We start from the raw sequence: 21,790 nt of genomic DNA on the forward strand, positions 1-21,790 counted from the left end.
TGTTGAACAGCTGAACACTCTCAGCTTAACTAAAATCTCTGGGAGCTGTCCTTGTATTTTCTATGTCAAGTGCCACGTATGTGTTACAGGAAGTACCAAGTTCAGCCTGTCTCAAGGCAGGTACCTCAAAATCAGTAATGTGAAGTACAGAGAATTCAAGGCGAAGCATTATTTCTGTCTGCAAAATGGGATCAGCCTATGCTCAGAAATGTATTTAAAACTTCTTTATGCTTGAAAAGCTCAAACGCTACAGTGATTTTCTTTATGGAAATCTTAAGTGTCCTAAGGCATTGTTTTGAATGTTGTTTTGGTACAGAAAGCATGGGGTAAAAAACTGAGAACTGGAGAGGAGGGACTCCAGTCAGGGCATATTGTGCTTTGTGCCACCTGAAAGTTAAAGCTTTCAGTGAAAGCAGATTTTAATCAGTGAGGGACTAAATGTTTCTGCACACATGGAAGGAAATTTGTTAACAGGAAGATCTAGGGCCATGAATGAGTGGATGTCAACTGAGTTTGAATTTTTTAAGTCTTGTTTTAGCTTATCTAGTTTCTAACTGACCTGATGATACTGATCCAGCTGATTATCAGGGGGATGTATATACATCTGTGCTGGTTTAAAAGTAAACTGGCAGGAGAAATGAACCCAATTCAAGATATTACAAGTCAGACTTATAATTTACTAAGAAGATACAGAGCAACAGTTGCTCTGTACAATGATACAGAGAAAAGTGGTTTTAACCCCCAAAGATAGATGTATAACCCAGCACCCTGGGACAAGAACAGAACAGTGTTTGTTAGCCCCTGTCCTGAGCACCACGTGGCCCCCCTGGGTGCAAAGTAAAAGGAAAGGAACACCTGTTGGTCCAGATGACAGTGCACCTTCAGCTTAATTTTAAACATAATGTGGCTAAACTGCATTAAGAACAAAATCATTTTTATTTCTAAGTCAATTTCTTACAGCTTTAGAAAGCCATTAAGCTTCATCCAAAAAAAACTTTACCAGAAAGCTGCAGCTTACAAGATTTGTCAGTATCCAAGCACGCAGCAAAATACAGAAGAAATATAAAGGATCTTTCTCTTGTTCTTAGCTTCTCAGTACTGAAGTCAGAGAAATAGGGCACTGACCTCTTCTTCCTCATTTCTATCCTACTATGTATAAAAAAATCCATGATAATTATTGAGAGAGATTAAGAATGTCCTCAAATAGCTATTATGCTTTCAGCCCAGAAATAAGATGGCGTTTGCTGTTGGTTTGGTTGGTTGCTTGTTTGCTTGCTTGCTTGGGTTTTTTTGTTTGGTTTTGTTTTGGGGTTTTCTGGGGAGGGAGTTGTTTTTTGTGTTTTTTCCCTTTGGCCATGTCCTTTTCTCATTTTTTTTCTAATATGACTCATTTTGGATGTGGAAATTGTCTGTAGTAGCCAGTCATAGCTGCTTTCAGTGGGAATTTTAGTATTTATGAGTGCATGGTCCTTTGCACTTGAGGAACAATCCTGTCCATTTATATTTCAAGATAGTCTTTTGGGTTTGTTGTTTGTTTTTTTTTTCTAAGGAGTACTTTTTCTGGACTACAACAAACACTCTGGATTAAGTGGTAAAAATCAGTGTGACCTGACAATTCTTGTGGCTCACAAGTGTATGATGTGGATCCATACTCCACAAAGCACAGCCAGTCTACCAGTGCTCCTCTCTACTTCCTTGTGAATGTTATTCCTGGAGTTTAGAAAACTGGCATGCACCTTTCTGTTCCTTCATATTTTAAATGTTTTTTTTTAATGTGTTCTGTTTCCAGAGAGACTGCAGAAGGAGGAAGAGTTATTGTAGAAATTGATGACAAGGTGGCAAAAGTCAGAAATGTAAAGGTATGCTGCTTGTCTTTGCTTTCTCATATAAGGATCCTGATATCCTGATGCTTTTCTATGTTTGCTCAGCTACTGGATGATTCTAATAGAAATATTAAGGGAGAATTTTAAGCTGGCAGAGCTCTAGAAGAATTGCAGCAGAAGTATGTGGGAGGATTGTTTTGGTTTTGAGGTTGATGTACATCATTCAAAGCTGTTAGTAAATTGTTTATGATTTTGTGCTTATCTGACTAACATCTGGAAAATTTCTTTCCCTATGTCTCTCCTCCTCTCATATTTGCACTCAGAGTGCAAATGATTTGCATGAAATGAAGCAAAATGTCCTCAGCTACACTTCAGGCCTTGGTAAAAGACCAAGAGCTGTAAGAATAAACTGAATGCAGCCATCATCATTTATGAGAGTTCTGGAGCCAGCGTGCTTGGGAACTAGGCTTCTGCTTTAGACTCTTGAACTACTTAAAACTGCCACAGTCCTTCAGTAAATTAATAGAACAGGAGCAAAGCAATTCTGTGCTGTCAAAAACATTTCTGCTTGAAACTCAAATAAATGAACTGTGAGATTACTATGGGGATCCCAGAAGATGGATGACTTTTGTATGTCGTCTCCTTTTTTCTTTATATCTGCAAGCAACCCACTTATTCCAGATTGCTGATTCCAGAGAAATAATACACTAGGTTTAAAAGAGAAACCTTGGCAGAAATTGAATGAAAAGATTTGAACTATTTACCTTTTTCCATTATAATTATTGTTGTATTGATTACAAGTGTTTGTTATTAAAGAAATGAGGGGAAAAATATTAGGGGTATGAGAGATTTTGTGGATGTAAAGTGTTGTTTATTTTCTGTATCTTCTCTTTTCAAAGGCTGTATTTGCAGAGCCTAAGACTCACTACTTTCTGAAATATTTTCCCCCAGTTCCTTTTACATGTCATAGAGCTCTCAAAGAGACACATATCCTCTGGGAGTGATGCTGTCTCTTCTGGTGCTTAGTCGGGGAAGGCTTTGGTCTCCACCACAGGGCTGTGAGGTCTGGGGCCTGGGAGGCTGCCTGTCCCCCTGGGTGAGCCCACCCTGGCAGGTTGTGGCCCTGGTCCTGCAGCTGCCTGACTGACTCCAGATAGGCCTTGTTAGACCTAGAGCTTTCTGTGGTTTATTTGTTTAAAGAGGAGCTGTGGCTTGCCCTGGCATACAGGGAAAACCTTAGCAGCAGTAACATTTATATGTTAGATGTGAATGGTGTTAATTTCGTGTAATGTTTTGACTCATTGGTGGGTAGATCAACAATGTATAGTTCCTTTTTCGTAAGCTTATCCGTTTTATTACAGATCACTTGGCCAAGATTATACAGAAAGACTTACATGATTCCCTTAATTTCAGACATAATTTCTGACTGTTGTGCTAGAAAGGCTTCACTGTCACTGTTACTAACCCATAAAGGTTAGGTTTGGACTGTGCAGTCCCAGTGGCAAAAAAAAAGCTTGCTACCATGACAAAGCAAAGGGGAAATGGGGGAAGGCACCTGCATTTCCAACTATGCAGTGAGAAAATTGTTTTTGTCTTCTCAGCTGGTGCCTCATTTCTACGATGCAGTTCTCATTGAAACAGGAGAATGACAAAGAAATACCCAAAGGGTTAAAGCTCTCTTGGCAATACGTAGAATTTGAGGACTAGCTAAATTATGTTTATTGTATACATCTTGGAGAACCTTAGCTGCAGTAAAAATGCTTCAGCAGGTCTGTCATGGATGTCTCTGCTCACTCTAAGCATCAAAGAAAGTTGAATGAAGATGTTAAACTATTTGCCATTCCTTTTCCACAATATAGATCCTAGATTAGCTTCCTGTTAATTTGAAATATGCTTACTTTTTGATCAGCATGTTCAGGGTGAATTGGTCTTTCTGTCTTTTTCCTTTTGTTGTCAGGTTGACAGTAGGCTTGATAGCAGTTGGGACTCCAGAGAAAAAACTGTGGCCTTCAGCTTTGATTACTGCTACTGGTCAGTTGATCCTGAAGATCCAAAGTATGCATCTCAGGAAATGGTGAGTGATGCTGTTTCTCACACTGAGTTCCCATCCCACTTTGTCCTTTATAATCACATCTACAAGAAGAGATTGAGGTGTAGGATACATGAAATTTCATGTTCTACTCCTTAAGTAGGTGCAGTAGGAATGCAATACCCTTGTTTGTCAACTATACACACTTTCATTAGATATGTTAAATTTGGTAGTGATCATTAATGGTGATGATCTGAGGACTCTAGCCTAGAAATGAGAATTTTTTTCAGGGATGGGAATCAGGACCTGGGGGAAAAAGCTCTGAAGGAAAGCAAGAGTGTTGAGGTGATTGTTTTGAGAGGATCAACAGTGAAGTAATCACATCTTTAATGGTTGTAAATTTTACTTATAGTATATTGTTCAGAGCTCTTTTCCTTGACAAAGCATCAGAAATTTTATAGTTAGTGGAGATTTATCCTAGCGAGAAGATCCAGTGTTTGGTTGAAAAGAAGATTGAAGGATTTCGTATTAAAATAGAATGAGATTACAACTCTTTGTTAATAAACAAGGAATTATTAAATCTATAAATAAATACACTATACAGCAAAGCTATCCAAATCTTTCATTATGCATGCATTTGATCACATATTTCAGCATTAAAATCAGGTTTTAGTGCTGTTTTGTCTTCAGAATTGTTGTAAATTTTTTTCATCAGTTGTCAGTACAACTGTTCCTGAAATTTTGACCTGTATAACTGTGTTGCTTTTTGCAGAAATGATCATTTAAGACTGAGTTAGTTCTGTAAAATTTATGTTTCTGGTAGTGATGAGCACAGGATTGTTTTACTTCTGGGAGTCAGTATGTGGAAAAAAATATCAAATTTGGCAATTACCAGAACTATAGATTAAATTCTTGACTGTGCTTCATTTCCTTTTCAGTACAGTAGTGTGGAAGATATTTTGGGAACTTGGGAAGTGTATTTAGCGTTTAGAAAAGAAAACTGTCTTTCTAAAGTACTCAGCACTAGATAAACTTCCATTTTAGGGATTACAAATAACAAATCTTTAAATTTTGAACTGCTGGTGCTCCCCCCCAACCCCCTTATATTGTCTTACTTGTTTATTTTGATTTTGTGTTCTTTGTGAGTTTCTCTCATAATACGCTTAGAAGCTTCTTAAAAATATTGAATATATAGTTGGCTTTCTAGCTGAAACAGTTTAGTATGAAACACTGATAAATACAGTCTGCCAAGTCAGTTTTATCTTTACTCAGTATGAAAATTTATCAGAACTGCCAAATGGAAAGTATAAATATTGGCTACAAACCATAAATTTTTGTTCTTGTTGTTGTTAAACACAACTGTGACTGAAAAAGAACGTAAAGTGCAATATAAACACTGCAGCTTCATTGCTGGGATTGAGTAGATATTTCAGACGCTGTGGAGAGCCTCGTTTTATCATGCAATCTATTTTTATCCAATAAAGACACTGAGGGGAAATATGAACTCCTGGGCCATAGAAAATTAAGAAGTGGGAAGTAGTTTCCTTACTTATGCCTGGTGCCAACTGAAAGGACAGCCAGGGCTGCTCCATGTAACTGTTGGAGCTTAGACAGACATTTTTCATGAGTTAAGAGAAGTTAAAAGATGAACTGGTGCTTTGAAAGGCCTGGAGTCATGAGCTAATATCTTGGGCTTTTTGCAGTCTTCTACAGTCTTTGTGATTGAAGAACCAGTAAAACATACTTTATACGCTCTTGAGAAGAGGCTGCTGGGATACTGCAGTCTTACCACACTTTTGTGCATTTCTCTGCCCTCTTACACTGTATGAACAAAGTTTACTGTGCTAATTCCATGTTTTGAATCATTAATTCAGCGATGAGCTTGAAGTTTCTAAGCTTCCCTAAAAACTTCAACAACGATGTTATCAATAGCCAAAGGAGGTTCAGTACCACTGTCATCCAGTAAAAGCTTTCTTTCATGAGCTGACCTTGGATCACTTTTCCCTTGAAGATGTCCTGCCAACTGCTATCATATGATTGGTATATTGGTTGAGGATGAAAAGTAGATAAAAGTATCTGTCCTTAGGTTCACTTTTGTAGAATGCTGTCTTTCAGTAAACTGTCTCTTTTTGTCCTCTAGATGGTTGTATAAAAATGAAGTCCTAACAGTTTCTTCAGTTGTTAAGGATTCTGTGACAATGTAACAATAGTGGGGCTGGAAATGGTAGTGTTTAAGTAAAATTAGGATTTTAAAGATACAAATCTACTTCTCTGAATACTTCTTATAGTTCCTTCCAGATGTTAACATTGTATGCTTCAGGTTCCTGTCTCCTGTATTTCAGAGATGACTACACACAGTACGTTTTATTCCCTATATATTTTAATCATATACTTCAAAGGTACTTGTAATGGACTTGGGTCACACATGTGTAAGTACTTTCAAATGTTTGGATTTATTGTTCTGTTTATGAAGACAGTGCTCTCTCTGCCACCTGTACTTTCCATGTATTTTCCAAAATGAGAATACATTTAGCCCACCTTTTGTGTTTTCCTAATACATTCACATTAGTATTTTTAATTTAAAAAAAAGTGCAGAAGGTATTTTTTCACTTTAATTTGGGGAGAGCAAATCTTGCAATACAGTAAACTGAAGAGGAATTGAACCAATTCAGTAAAATCTGCAATGTCCATGTGACAGATAATATGCCTTTACTTTTATTTTTTTAATAGCACTGAAACCAGAAGGGCTTTTCCCCTTCAAAAAGCTGGGGCAAACGATCAGAAATATGAATTATTTTTAAGTGTTATTGTCTACATATTTTAGGGGACTGAATTTAAAAAGTAATTCTTGTATCATGATATACACAAGCTTTCTTGATTGGCATTACAGAAATAATGTAAGCAGCCTTGTGTCTCTGAACAGAAGAAAGTTTGCTAAATTAAAAACAAAGCTTTGACTACTGACAGAAGAATACATCACTGTTGATGTGTGGGAAACAGGCTTCTTAGCAGATATAACCTGCTGGATAGTGGTTGGTTTTGGAAGATGGCTTCAGGTATAAGTGGGTAGTCTACTGTTATTTATGATTATTCTCTCATTTGAAATATTTGAGGAATTAGATATGAGCCAGAGTTTCATTTTCTTTATTTCTTGCCTAACTGCAGTGAAATATGAAGATATACAGTGTTTTTAATGATCATCCAGTGATTATAACCTTTATTTAGAAGTCAAGTATAAGTGAACTGAATTCTTAGTTTTCCTTTAGAAGTTGCATAAATTCTTTAGAAAATATAAGATTTTTGAAATAGGTCAGCTGTGCAAGCATCGTGTTCATTTTCCAAATAAGCCAAATTTTACAATGTGACCTCTGTTTTTTAGATGGCCAGTTTGAGATCCTTGGGCCTGTTGCTTTTGTTTTCTCACTGGGCACTTGAATACTTTGTGTTGATACTGAGCTGAGGTTTTCATCTGCTTTCGCAGGTGTGCAATTCTTTCCAAAGGAGAGTCTACCTTTTTCCTTTTAAAGAAAATTAGACAATTCTTTTTTCCCTAAGTGGATTTGTTGATGCATAAACAGAATAGAGAAATCAAGAAATACCATAAGAGAAGAGTAAATGGCTAAATCAGCTGGACCTACCAGCTACTGCAGGAAGAAAGAAAGGGAACAGATCTGCTAAATCCTTCAAAGTAGGGAGATATGAGCCAGGCACCAGAGTTACATGGCAAAGAGAAAGAAGCTGAGTATCAAAAAATTGTATAGGACCAGAGAAAGAACAGGTAATAAATAAATATTAATTAAGGACAGAAACAGAACATGGGCAAAGTATGAAATTAGAAATAAAAGGAAATTCTAAAATATTATAGACATTTAAGAGAAAAAGGTCATACATGGTTTTTTGATCTTAACTCTGCAATTTGTTACATGCATTTTTGATGGTTATAAAAGAGTGAATGGTTTTCCAAACCATCACTGTCAAGGTACAGTTACACTCCTAAAAAGCCCAAAATAACTAACCCCCATCCTGCAAAAAGCCAAATTCAAAAGAGAAAACCAAAACCAACCAACCAAAAGAAACAAAAGAAAAAAAAAACCTACACCAAAACCCCCCCAAAAAACCCCCACCCCTCAAAAAAAACACCCCCAAACCACAAGAAAGTGTAATACTGCAGGTGATGTTCCTTTTCCTGCATTTTTGAGACAAACTGTTGATTTTCTGTGTGCCAGGTTGCTGCAGAATTAGTTCAGCCTCACAGAGGGAAAATTCTGGTTGTCTGCACCTGGGATTTACCACTTGCAAACAATGAAATAGTTTCCTCATGTCTCCCTGAATTCTAAAAATCCAAGGTTTTTTTTGGGGGAGGTGAATTTGATATGATACAAAACCTTCTTTAGTAAAGGGGAGCATTTTATATAAAAGCAATTATTGCTTCCTTCTCCCCCGCCCCCTTTCTCCACAGATGTCTTCAGGAAGCTGTGTGTAATTCTGGATTGTTTTTCAAAGACAATGTTGGAAACCTGACACTCTTTGACCGTTATATAACTATGCAACTATCCTTTACTAGAGGTTCAGGACATATTTCCAATTTGCAGTAAAAACACTTTGTGATAATGTTATTATAATCATATTTAGGGTTGTGATTTCTATTCTTACAGGAAAATTCAGTCTTGCTGATTTATTCTGCTGGTTGAATGTGGAAGTTAATATGTAGGTGTCATGAGACATTTATAGTTGTCTCAGGAAAAAACATGTAAAGTTAAACTTAAATAAGTTTTTGTCTGGTGTAGAACAGTCTGTTTCAATCTTTTGAGTTTCCTTTGTAAAACCTAAAATAGCTCTTAATGGATCTTTCCCTGGCTCTGGTTTAGCTCCACCAACCAAAAGAGAATGTTTAAAACAGTTGCAGAACTTATGCAAATGCTCATTTAAATCCAACTGACAAAAAAATGTTTCAGCTTGATCTAATGCAACCACAGATAAACAAATTATTAAGGGTATTTTGCACAAGAATATTCTTAGGGCTACAGGAACAAATGCAAGCATTAAGTATTCTTGTAGCTGGTTGCTATAGCTTCAGTCCTCAGCTTCCCTCCAGCCATCCTTCCCATCCGGTTATTGTGCACGCACAGTAACTGCGGTGGGCAGACTGACCCACAGGATGTACAAGCAGGTATTTACACACAGCAGTTGCCATAGATAGCTGATGTGTAGCAATCTGTTCCTTTTGATAAGAGCAATACATTCCATGACTAATAGGCTTTGAATGGTAGAGATAGAGAAATCCAGAATAGTGTTGAAGTTCCCAACCTGCACTGATTTCAATGGGAACCAAATCTCCAACTGGTATTTCTTGAAACATTTTTTCTACATCTCAAGCTTAGCTTTTTGTACCCCAGTGCATCAGTTAAATGGAGATGATAATGTTTATAAGAGGAAACACAATTTAGACTTTAAAATTTTTACCTCAGGCTTTCTAAAGAATTAAATAAATAGTATTCATTTTGATCTAGGAAAGTCACACTTCTGGGCTTGATAACTATTTTATTTTCCTTTGACATTGTATATTAAGTTTATGCAGATGTGAATATTCCTTCAGCATCTCTCTGAATATGACCATTTTCAGTAATACTGTGACCCTCATTGGCCCTCCTACAATGCATTCATAAAGGCCCTTGAGCATAAAGGCCATGACCAAACAAAAAGATAACTGTCTTTGTAAATCTAAGAAATATGACAGTGCACAGAGGTAGTTGTAAACAGCTGAGTGATGATATACTCTTGAACCTTTTTCTCTGAACACTTACATTGTCTTTTTGATGAGAAGTATCTGCCTATCAAAGAAAAAAAAGTTTTGAGTTCAGTATTTCATGTGGATTTCCCTGTATGTGGAAGTTGCACTGTGATGTGTCACATGAGAAAACTATTATCTTAATAAATCAGGATGGGTTTACAGTGAGAAACCAGTAAGGGTATGAAAGCAAGTCTTATTGCAAATGCTCCTAATTTCTTGACCTTCTTACCTTCCAACCCCACTTGCCTTCTTCAGCACTGGCTTACTAATGTAAGCAGAAGAATAACAATGATTTTTTTTTTTGGTGCACTTCCATTAAGCATTTTGACCACTGAGGGTTTTACAAGCCTGTTCAAAAGCAAGACTGTGCTCAATTAAGGGTTGTTTATATCTTAACTTTATATAATAAGTGACACAGGCTCTCTTTGCCTGTCTGTCCATTCTGTATATGTGTCTAGAAGGAACTCCTTTCTCTTCAAACACATTATCTAATTGTTTCTGTCTTTGTTTATAAATATACTCGTTTGGAAAATTATTCTGTGCTCTGAAGGCTGAAATGGGATTTACTGATGGCTCATGCAAGTGAACACACCTGAGCCCTGTAAACAGTTTTTTTCATTTCTTATTTGTTTAAAAAGTATCATAAGTGCCTTCCATCACATCTGACTTCCTAGCATAGTTGGGTTTTATACTGCTTCCAGCTAATAAAAGTAGCTGAGGAAAAGGGCAGACAGGCAGATGATTTTCTTACCTGATTATCAGAGTGTAACTGAAAAGCAAATAGAGAAAGATGTTAGTTTTAATATGCAAGATTTCCAATATAGCAATAGATTTTTTTGTTTTGTTTTTCAATGGTTTTGTTTATTTGTTTTACATGTTAACAGTGAAAAAGTTTACACAAGTTACACAACAGCATTGTTTGGAAGGAAAACATTGCAACACATTTTCCAACCCTTCATCAAATTAAGTCACTGTACTCATTCCTCTTTTTTAAAAAAGTGCAAACATAGTCATGCTTCTAAAGAACTTTACCTGAGAGACCTTTTCTCTCTGAGTTCGTGACATTTTCATGCCTCTGTGCATTCCCTGTGGGATTCACCTTTTTAATAGTCTTGTGAATTATCAAGACAAAAATCAAAACCTGGTGTCTGGCATATGCACCTAATTGTAAAAATGTATAAAACAATAAAGCTCTAATTTACATATCTTGAAAAATTCTTCAGTTTTGTTTTTTCTCTCTCCTCCCCCCCCTTGTCTTGGGGTAAAAGATGGGAGAAAGGCGGCAGTGGCTGTGGGCGTAAATGGCATTTTCGCACGAAATATTTGAAAAGCAGAAAGCATTCCATCCACAAGAGTTTTTTTTTTCTCCAATACAGAGTAAGACAGAAGTGAAAAGGAGAGCGTGCTATAAGAAAAAGGCTTTTTGTGCAATAACTGGATCAGTATATAATGGATTATGTTGGAGGCAGGGAAACCACCATGAGTGCATTCTATATATCTTCTGCCAGCAATGCAGCTGCTGTGTTCAGTTCATGATCGAATAAGGTCATTTTCTCTGACTAGTCCAAGATTCCTTCTCTGGGAATTATTGTGAATAATTGTAAACTTCAAAGCAGGCTTTATTGGAAGACAAAAAAAAATCAAGTTGATTTTCAATTTACTATGCATAATATTAAAAACATTTTAATTTGGGGAGACAAAAATAGTTTTCAGTAACTGAGGCATTGAGTTAATTAATAGAAATAATTGTATATTTGGAGACATTCATAGGCAACTGTAATCTAATGCAAATACTTTTCAAATACGAAGCCTAAACAGGAGTACACAAGAAAGGATTAATCTGAGTATTGGTAACAAGCTGGTGGAAAGCAATAAACTGTTTCACAAACAATGAAGCGAAATGTTTTCTGGCTGTTCAGTCTGCTAGCACTCATGCACACTGATTCTGTTTCCCTAATAGGCACTGACTGTTGCTTACTAGATACACAGAGCACATTCGTTACAAAAGGCAGTCAGTATAATTTACTAAATAATATTGAAAGGATATGTAAGTGCATTCAGCAACTTAAAAGAAAAAATGGTAACAAGTTCTTTGGGTTGTCAAGTATTGTGCGTGTTGCAGTGAACCTTCTACAAATGTTCTACTTCTACAAACCTTGTGATTTTTGTGTATTTTACAATTAAAAACAAAAACTTGTTATGGTGACCTGCAAACTTTCTGAAGTATCCTGACAGAATATGCTTATTTGGATGGATGATTTGTTTTTCTTTTCAAATTAACTGAGATCAAAATGTAAGATACAGATGTATTTAAGAAAAAAAATCTTTTATATACATAAGCTGTATGCAGATGTTGATCTTTCTTACTTGCAGATGGATGTTCACAGTTTAAATTCCTCTATGTAATCACACCACAGTTTTTCCTCCATACTCATAAAGTAGTGATATTTTTTCCTTCTTTTAATCTAATCTAATCTAAGGACTATTCTGTATTCTTTCTGTTTTGCAAATGGGTGCCACAGTCCGAGGGAGGATGGGGCCGTGACACAGCACAGACGGGTCCAGAGTCAAGGTAGAGGTGCAAATGGAATGCTTTATTGAGGTGTGGGGTGGTTTTATGAGTTCAGGAAGGGAAAGGGCTAGAACATGGGGTGGAGCATGAGCCAGACAATCAGGGGAACAAATTGGGGTAGGGACACAGGCGAAGGGGGAGGAACGTGGGAGGAACCAGGGAAGGAAAGGGCGAATGGTCTCCTCTCTGCAGTTTCTTCAGCCCATCAGAAAGGGAAGCAGGGAAGTGGGTGTGCCTGGGAAATACAAATCCTGGGGGAACATACAATGTATATATTTATAAACACATAAAAACTGTAAAGTCCGTATCATAAAGTCCTTTCAATCGCTGTACATCTCTTTCCATTCCTGAAATCGTTCCCATTCTGATTCCTGGTCCTCAAAAAATTCGTTCCCTTGTCCATTGGCAAGTATTTCCATGGCATGGCTGGTAACAGAATGGAAGGTCATATCCATGGTACTTCCAAAGTAGCAGATTGATCCAAGATTATTTTTTAACCTGGAGTGAGTTTTCTCCAATCTTAGGGATGCTGTATGAATAACTTCAGTTAGGCTACTCTTTTGGGAGCTGAATTGACTGAAAAATTAGTCTGAACTTCAACTAAGTCTCTAAGATTGTGTAGGTCTCTGAGTTCTATAGCCTTTGAATAGAAGGATGCTGATAGACTTCTGGTAGGAGACTGGGCCAGGTTTGTAGATTTTATTTTCTGACATTGGGGTTTTATATGGTTTTAGCAGGCAGCTTGCTTATGAAAGATTTTGTTGGGCAGGACTGTGCTAGCATTGAATAGTGAGGTATGTTTGTTGCAACAGCTGTGATCAAGTTCAACACAGCCATTTTGGTTATTTCTGAAAATGTGCCATGTTTCTGACATGTTGGAGGCATAAAATTGGAACTTGCCTTCATAAGCAGCTAAAGTCTGAAAAACCTAAATAATGTGTCCTGTATCACTGTTTATTAAAGTGTTTGTTATGACCAGCAATTGTTCCTTTACATTATAGCAAAAAAAGGCCCTTCCCTTTTTTGTAAATTTGTGCCTCCTTTATTTATTTATCTTCAATAGTAGCTACATTTTATATTTTTCCATTAACTAAGATGGTATGCCTCAGAGAGATGTGTGTGGCCTTAAACACAAACTGAATGAATCATTGTTTTGGCTGTATCTGAGCACCTGCATGCTGACTCCCAATTCAGTTTTGGTTTTAATCAACAAAAAAGCCTACCCTTGAGAGCTCTTATGTGAAAAGTAAAATTAACATCTCTGTTCAGTTGTGGCTTTTCTAGCTAAGTGGTTTCTGATGGCAGTGCCTCTAAACTGTGTAAGATGGAGTGAAAGTGAATAAAATTAATTCAGTCTAGAAATGTTTGCAGTAGCCTCAGCACATCAAAAGCAAAATAGTTTGTCAGTTTAGGGTTCCTTACCCTCAGATGTACACACTAATATGGATAGGTTCTCACTCTTTACATCTTCAGTGTTAAAATGTCAGAACATTCTCATCTGAAGCAGGAGTGGTGATGTTCTGTGTCTTAGATTGGCAAATGTATTTTGAAGTATGTCTTACCAGACTACATCACATGAAATAGTTGATTAAAAAATTTTGGACTGGACCATTTAAATCAATCCTTGCTGGATAAGTAAAATTCCTAAGATGCTGAATGGCAATAAATGTTTTCCTGGATTTTTTTTGTGTGCCTGTAAGGCTTGACTGCTTTCAAATTACATCTATTAATTTTAAGATAGGTCTCAGTTTCTGCTCCACTGTTATTACAAGTGTTTTCCATTCTGAATTTTCAACCATCCCTTTCCTGCATGCACATATGTCTTTAGGAGTGTGTACATGGATTGTATCATCGATACCATGTGCTTTTATGGCATTGTTGGCAGGTTTTCTTACGAAGAAAAGAGTTGAGTCTCTAAAGAGTATGTGCCTCATCCCATGTGCCAGACCTATATATAAAACATCAGGTCTGAAAAATTAATCTAAGGAACCATGAGGAACCAAACCCAAATTAATTAATTTGACCTACCTATTTTTTTTATATTTATGAATTTTTATTTTATTATGGCTTCATAGACAAAGGTGGGTAAGGAAACTCTTCTCTAGCATTGCGGAAGTGGAGACAGAAAATTGTAGAGGATTATTTAGTCAATGTAAAGTAGACATACTTTCAGGGAAGTTTATATCTGTACTTCATATGTGGTTTAGAAGAAGAACTGTCAACATCTCTAGGATTTTGATCCATTTGGAATGTGACCAAAAAGAAGACCCCAAATTACTGATGCAAGACTGCTTTATGCATTTTGTTTTGGCAGCTTAAATTCTCTGAGTTCATAAATGTTTTGCAAGCTTTGTCCATATCTTGGTTTTTTAGTAAAACATCTATCACTGTATATTGAAACTGGGCTTCAGTAATGCAGCATTCATGAAAGAACCAATTGCTCTGAAGAACTCTGTCTTATCTTGTGTTATGTTTTGCTGAGTGTGTTTTGCTATGATAGCAGAAAAGTGGATTTGAGCAACTGCTCGTAGACTTAGGAATAAATCAGCTTTTTTTGACTACAACAACAATATTGAGAGCTTCATAGGTAATACATATTGTAATCCTCATTGTGGAAAAATGAGATTTCCTGATGGATTTTAAAAGTCAAAAATCTCTGAGGAATGATTCACAGGCTTTTGAAGCAAACCCTATTGGGACAGTCTATGAACACAATAATAATTTGACCACATGACCAATAAATGTAACCTAAGTCCTTGAAAGAATGATCTAAAAGCTTCCTTACACAGAGTCCCTGAAAGCACATATCTGTTTTGGGACAGGAGTGGTGCATCTACAAATTCCATGAGCAGAATAGAAAGGTGCTACTTAAGCTGTTGGTATGGTGACACACATGCTTGGGCTTGCCTCACTTGGGCTTTGGAATTCTGCCTCTGTGTCACACATAATCTCCAGGACCTTCCTGTACAGAAGTGGGTAACTAAGGCTACCCTGCATCCCGCACGTCATGCATGAGGTCATCATGCTGCTTTAATAAGTGACAGTGCTCTAAGGCCCTTTTCTTTTTGAGTCTGTCTTATTTTGGTACTCTTAGCTGTATTCTGTTTCTTAATGACTGAAAGTAAAGGCCAGAGTAGTTCATGAGTGACCAGTATATTTTTTTATTGCTTATGTTGTACCCTGTTTCCAAACAGAACATAAATTCTGCTTTGAAATGTATGACTGTCTGAATTCACCGACCTTTTCATTACCTAGGCAAGATGTGAAACTTACTTGCTTTTGTCTTTTTTTTTGTGATTTTTCTTTTGATTTTTATTAGAAGGAAGAGCATTTCTCATAGCTGTCTTGAAATAGGAAAAAAAGATGGATTCATGTTAAAAATCTAGAGAGAGTTGATAGGAATTTATTGTTGAAGCAGCAAGTTTTTCTTATATTCCATCATTTTTGAGTTCCAATCAAGTGAAAGAGTTTGATGGAGCTAGTTAATGTTTTAAAGCCAAATGTAATGATTGAGAAATATTTTAGTCCACAGTTTGATGCTGTTATTTGTTCCTTATTAATTTTTTGACAGCTAGCATTGTTATATCTCTTAGTTATTTTTAATATGTCTTATAACTCTAAACCAAGAAATTGAACCTGAATTTTCAGTTTACATTCAGAAAATTAGCAAGCTTCTTAAATTTTATGTGTGGAGAATAATTTAAAGCCTCAGCTCAAGTACCTTTTGATATTTTTAACTTAAAATCAGCAGAAACTCAAAAGAATTGTCAATGCCTTAAAGATATATTGAGTCTGAAAACACAAAGATTTCAGAGGATTGTAGAAACTTGCTTCCAGCTCTTTGTGTATTCCTTTACATCACTACTGTGTGTCTGACTCTGCTTGGTACAGCACAATGCTTTTATTGTCTCCCATCCTACTGCATGTCATTTGCATAAATTTATTGCTTATTACAGTATATGGAATGTAATCTTTTTATATTCCATTTGCTATGAATCTAAGTGGTTTTCTACAGCTGAATTTCACTGCCACATTGAGTTCAAAGAGGGAACAAAATAGATCAGAAAGTCATCATTTACTTCTCATTTGATTAACCTGGAGTTGATGTTTTTTAACTCATAACAAACTGAAGCTGTATCTGTACAAGCCCCACTTAATGCCAGAGAATATTCCCTAAGCACTGCAGCTTGGTCATCCATATTGCTAAATTGTTTGAGTATTCTTGGTGCTGTTTGGCCTGGGACAACTGGTATTTCTCATAATGGTTTGAAGGCACAGCCCAGGAACTGGCAGGGACCATGACCATTCCTGACTGGCAGTTTTTATGTGGCTACTCTGCTTTGGAGGCTGAGGGTGCTTGATAGGCTGAACATAGGCTGGTCTGTGCCATATGAGCTGGGCACTTTTAAATTGCTGGTGATGGGAGCTGACTGAAGAGCTGAGTTACCAGTAGAGGGATTATGGATGGAGAGTTAATTTTGGGGTCTGCGGTTTGTTGCGTACAGTTTAGTACCTTTGTTTCAATAGCTATGCTTCATACTAAGTATCAAAAACCCAGAACTATTTTTTTTTATATGTGCTGTCCACGAGACATCTAGCAGCATGAAGATTGTAATGTTCTTCTGTGGGAAAGAATCTGCAGACTGTCTTGCAGCCAGACTCTGCTTAACAGAAGGTTAATTTCTAAAAATGAGGAAAAGAACCTGGGGAGAAAAATTATTTGATAATGGGACTCTAAAGGACACAATGATACACATAGAATTTAAAGAGGATGCTTTTAAAAATCCTTTTCAGGTCAGGCTCTAATTTTTATTCGTCTCTCAATCACTTTTTTAAAAGAAGTGTTAAAAGTGAAATGCTTTAAATTGTACAGAGTACTGTGCCACTTTGACCTGCACTTTGTGCAGCTTTGATCAAAGCTGGCAGCCATTTCTAAAACAAAGAATTTGCAGATGCTGTGACCTTTTTTTAATTTGAGGAGAGCAAACTATTCAGATCTGGAATGTAAGAAGCACCCAATGTTTCTGCTGTAAGTCATTACGCTGAAGAGAGAAGTCTGAGCTGAATTTCCTGGGAGATAGATGGTCATCTTAAATGGCACAGCTGTCTGAAAATCACCCAGCAACTTCACCATGTGGTCATTATATTCAATACTCTCTTGAAACAGAAAGAGTTTTCTCTGGATTTCTAGTTAGGTGAGTGATGAAACTGTTCCCAATCTAAAAGAGAAAATAATGAAACTACAAATATAAATTATTAGGCTGTCATATTTCAGTACATCCTGAGGCTTTGTGTGAACCTGTCTTTTTCTGAATCAGTTTATTGTAATACGACACTTGTATTAATGAGCTAAGGGACATGTATTTAAAATGTATTGATTTAACATATGCTCAATACAGTACAAATTTCTTTTGCAACAGAACTGACCTTTGAGTTGCAAACTATAAGTGACAAAATTTATACCTCATCTTAAAGAGTATTGTACCAATACTTTGTAGAAGGGTAGCTAGTTAATTAAATCTGGCATAAATGCATTAATGTCTTGTATTTCAATCCTTTTTAAATCACTTTTCTTGAACCTCCAGTTCTCTGCCCATTGCTTGCTCATTTCTTGCCCATTTTTAGTGTGCCATAGGCATAAAATCTTAATTTGTAAAGGGATAAAATGTGATGCATCTTCAGCTTGGAAAAACTTTAAATGCTGATGAAACTTCTTCCTTCTGTCTCATTTTGAAAGGGAAAAAAACCACAACCTCTGCATGTATTTTATTAGTCCATGGAAAAAAATGTTGTTTTTCTTAAACAAGCAAATGTGTTTTTCTAGATATTCTAAAGGCTTTTTTTTTTTAATTTGTCACAGAAAACATCATGTCCGAGAGGGAAGCTCCAGTATGTTCTTCACAGGCAATGTCTTGCCATAATATTATGAAGATTTTCCTTTTTTTGAAAGCTTGCCAAAGGGTCTTTGTTCCTTTTGGTAGTACCAACAATGTGGTTTATTACTGGGCTTGTAATGACTCGGAAATATGTGACCTTAATTGGGACATGTAGATTCTTTAGTTCTGATGCCTGAGGGTTTTTACCATTTTTAGCAGATCTGCACATTTTAATTTTTGAAAATACATGGTATTATCTTTTGCTTTATCGAAGTATTGGGCTGGTTGAGTTCTTATATGTTCTACAACTGCTTTTTAGATACTGATGATGTGAACTATCTTGCTTTTTGCTTTCTACATAGTTAAGCAAAGTATGGTATGAACCCCTGAACTGTCTTCATAGTGTGCCTTCCCTAGTTTTGAGGTTGGTGTGGTATGAAGTGAGTGGGGAAGACAAGGACAGTAAAAAGTAGTTCTGTCCAGCCTAAGTAATTTTTGTCACTAGGAGAGCCAAAATAGAAGAAAAACTGATAGTATCTGCTGCTTTTTGTAATGTAACATTTCTAATTAGGTGAGCTGTGACTGTTCATTGCACCTTTGGCTGTTAATATGCAGCCCCCAGTCCTTGTAAGATGGAAATGAACGGAGGCCGCTGGCAAAAGAGCAGAATTAACAATTTACTGAATCACTAGTCCTGGCAAACTTTGTTGTTAATATATTTTTGAGAATAAGATGCCAAGAGCTCTCTCTGTGAACTCCTAAGTGACCTTAAATTACCTCCTGTTGTTTGGATTCTCCTGGAAACTGCTAAAACCATACAAATTTAGAAACTACTTTTTTTTCCTGATAGTCTTGTATAGCTTTTTTTTTTTTTTTTAAGTTTTAGGAGGTACAATAGACAGCATTATTTTTTTTTCACAATTAAAAAATGCCATGTAACTTTAATATTGCAAGAATTTTTGAAGAGTTGAACCACAGTCAAGAAACTTGCTTGGAGATTTGACTGCTGATTTTTGATCTTCTCAACAAACATTGAAACCATGTCTGAATTTGTATATGTGTAGATTTTTCCTTCACATCCTTTTTGTGGAAGTCAGCTACACTTGTAGTCCAGACTAGTTAGGTAGGTGTTTCAGGAGACAGGTGTAAAAATAATCCCATTGCTGTAAAGGGCTTTACTCGCTGGAAACATCACTGTTCCCTGCTTATTGGAGAGTGAGTGGACTAAATGACCTTTAAAGGTCCCTTTCACCCAAGCTATTCTGTGGAATCATAGATCATTAAGGTTGGATAAGACCTCCAGGATCGTCACATCCAACCATTAACCTAGCATGACCATGTCCCCAGGTAAACCGTGTCCCCAGCTGCCACACCCACGCATTGTTTGGACACTTCCAGGAATGGTAACTCTATCACTTCCCGGGGCAACCTATTCCAATGCCTCACTACCTTTTCAGTGAACAAATTTTTCCTAATATCCAGTCTAAACCTCCCCTGGCACATCTTGGGGCCATTTCCTCTGGCCTTGTAACTTGTTACCTGGGAGAAGAGACTGACACCCTCTTCACTACAACCTCCTTTCAAGTTGTTGTAAAGAGCAATGAGGTCCTCCCTCTTTTCAAGAGGCTAAACAACCTCAGTTCCTTGAGGTTGCCTCTTGTAAGACAAATACTCCAGACTCTTCACCAGCTTCATTGCTCTTCTCTGGACGTGTTCCAGCACCTCAATGTCTTCTTATAGTGAGGGGCCCAAAACTGTACACAGTATTTGAGGTATGACCTCACAAGTGCTGAATACAGGGAGAAAATCACTGCCCTAGTCCTGCTGCCCGCACTATTTCTGGTACAGACCAGGATGCCATTGGCCTTCTTGCCCACCAGGGCACACGCTGGCTTGTGTTCAGCCAGCTGTCAACAAGTACCCTCCAGGCAGCCTTCCAGCCACTCTTCTCCCAGCCTATAGCCATGCCTGGGGTTGTTGTGGCCCAGGTGCAAGACCAGAGGCTTCACCTTGTTGAACCTCATAAAACTGGCGTTGGTCCATCAATCCAGTCTGTCAAGATCCCTCTGCAGAGCCTTTCTGCCCTCTAGCAGATCAGCTCTCCCACCCAGCTTATTGTCACCTGCAAACTGACTGAGAGTGCACCCAATCCCCTTGTCCTGGTCACTGAAGATATTAAGCAGGACTGGAAAACACCACTTGTGACCAGCTACTACCTGGATGTAACTGCACTCACCGCTCTCTGGGCCCAGCCATTCAGCCATTTTTCTGCCCAATGAACAGTGCACCCATCCAAGTCATGAGCAGCCATGATTCTATGTGTGCCTCTGTGCCTGTGGGAATAGTGGTATCTGATTCCTCCCTTGGGAACTGTGCTTAATGAAGATAGCTGGTGGTACTTAATAAGTGTGGGATGAAACCTACATGTGCGCAGGTAGGGTTGGTGGAGTATCTGTTTCCCGACCTATGATTTTGGCAAGAAGCCCTGCAAATATTCTAAAAGCTGGCCAGACTTTCCTATTAGAAAGCACGTACTTTTATGTCTATTCTAAGCAAGCAAGCAACTGAAAAAATAATCCCTCTGATGATTAAAACAGATACAGTCCAAAGTCTGTTGCCTGAAACTAGCAGGAATACATAAATCTACTTTTTTTTTTTAATTCCTGTGAAATGCAAAGGTAGAAGCAACTGCTTCTAGTAAGTGTCCTTTAAACCTTCTCATGTCTCCAACTATGGAGACGTAATTTCTTTAAAATACGAAATTTTTGTAATAAAGTTGCAATGCTTCTGGTTTGTGTAGTAATATAATTGTTTGGTTGTATGGAATAAATTACCAGATTTGTTTTATTAACAAGAAATACTGATACAGCTTGTTTAATATTCCAACATATAAACAAAATATATATCTATATTGTAGTATAGAATCAGGTTACATTTTGGTTCTTTCTTTAATACATCTGTAACAACTTGAGTAAAAGGATTTGTTTTTTACTGGATTAATTTGATGAGACTAACAGTGCACCAGAATAAGAGAACATGGTAAGCTACTCCTTTCTTGGCTTAACTGCTGCTGATAGCTTCATGCAAAAGATAGATTCTTTAATCCCAGCCTTGGCAGATAAGACTCATAAAGGGAAACAAATTATTGCAAGAAATCTGAAGCCTTTTTGCTTATACTGTTAACAGTAAATTTGAGTATAAAGTGGAAAATTTTGTAGTAGTTTCTTTTTATTTGGTTTTTAGTTCTGAGCTTGGATAGTGAAAAATCATTTTTAAAATAAAACTTTCATTGCTTTATTTTTATGCCTTTTAAAGTCTTTTAAAATCTGAAGTGACTGGTTTTTTGTGTGTCAGTTTTCAGTGGAACTCTTAAAATCAGAACTCCTAGGTTTTCAATTTTTCAAGAAGATTGACATTTTATTTATTGTTTATATTTTATTATTTATATTTTATTTATCCCTAGAGGTATTTAAAAGATGCATAGACATGGCACTTAGGGACATGGTTTAGCATGGACCTGGCAGTGTTACATTTCTTATTGGACTCGATGGTCTTAAAGATCTTTTCCAACTTAAATTATTCTGAAACTCAAGACATTTTATTGAAACTGTAACTGTATACAAATAGTTGTAGTTGTAAAAAACTGATATTTGAGACCAAGCACTAGCGAGTGCCATGAGCACTTGCAAGATTCACCCA

At 37.0% G+C, this 21,790-nt stretch overlaps 1 protein-coding gene across 1 annotated transcript in view; it reads left to right on the forward strand.

The window, feature by feature from the left end:
• STARD9 (StAR related lipid transfer domain containing 9) overlaps positions 1–21,790 on the forward strand; it is a 102,377-nt gene that overhangs the window by 11,962 nt on the left and 68,625 nt on the right. The window contains exons 2-3 of the mRNA XM_064658148.1: positions 1,790–1,859; positions 3,781–3,897. Coding sequence (XP_064514218.1) covers positions 1,790–1,859; positions 3,781–3,897 — 187 coding nt within the window. The remainder of the gene's footprint in view (positions 1–1,789; positions 1,860–3,780; positions 3,898–21,790) is intronic.

This window comes from Pseudopipra pipra, chromosome 6, assembly GCF_036250125.1.
Source record: "Pseudopipra pipra isolate bDixPip1 chromosome 6, bDixPip1.hap1, whole genome shotgun sequence".
Taxonomy (NCBI): Eukaryota; Metazoa; Chordata; class Aves; order Passeriformes; family Pipridae; genus Pseudopipra; species Pseudopipra pipra.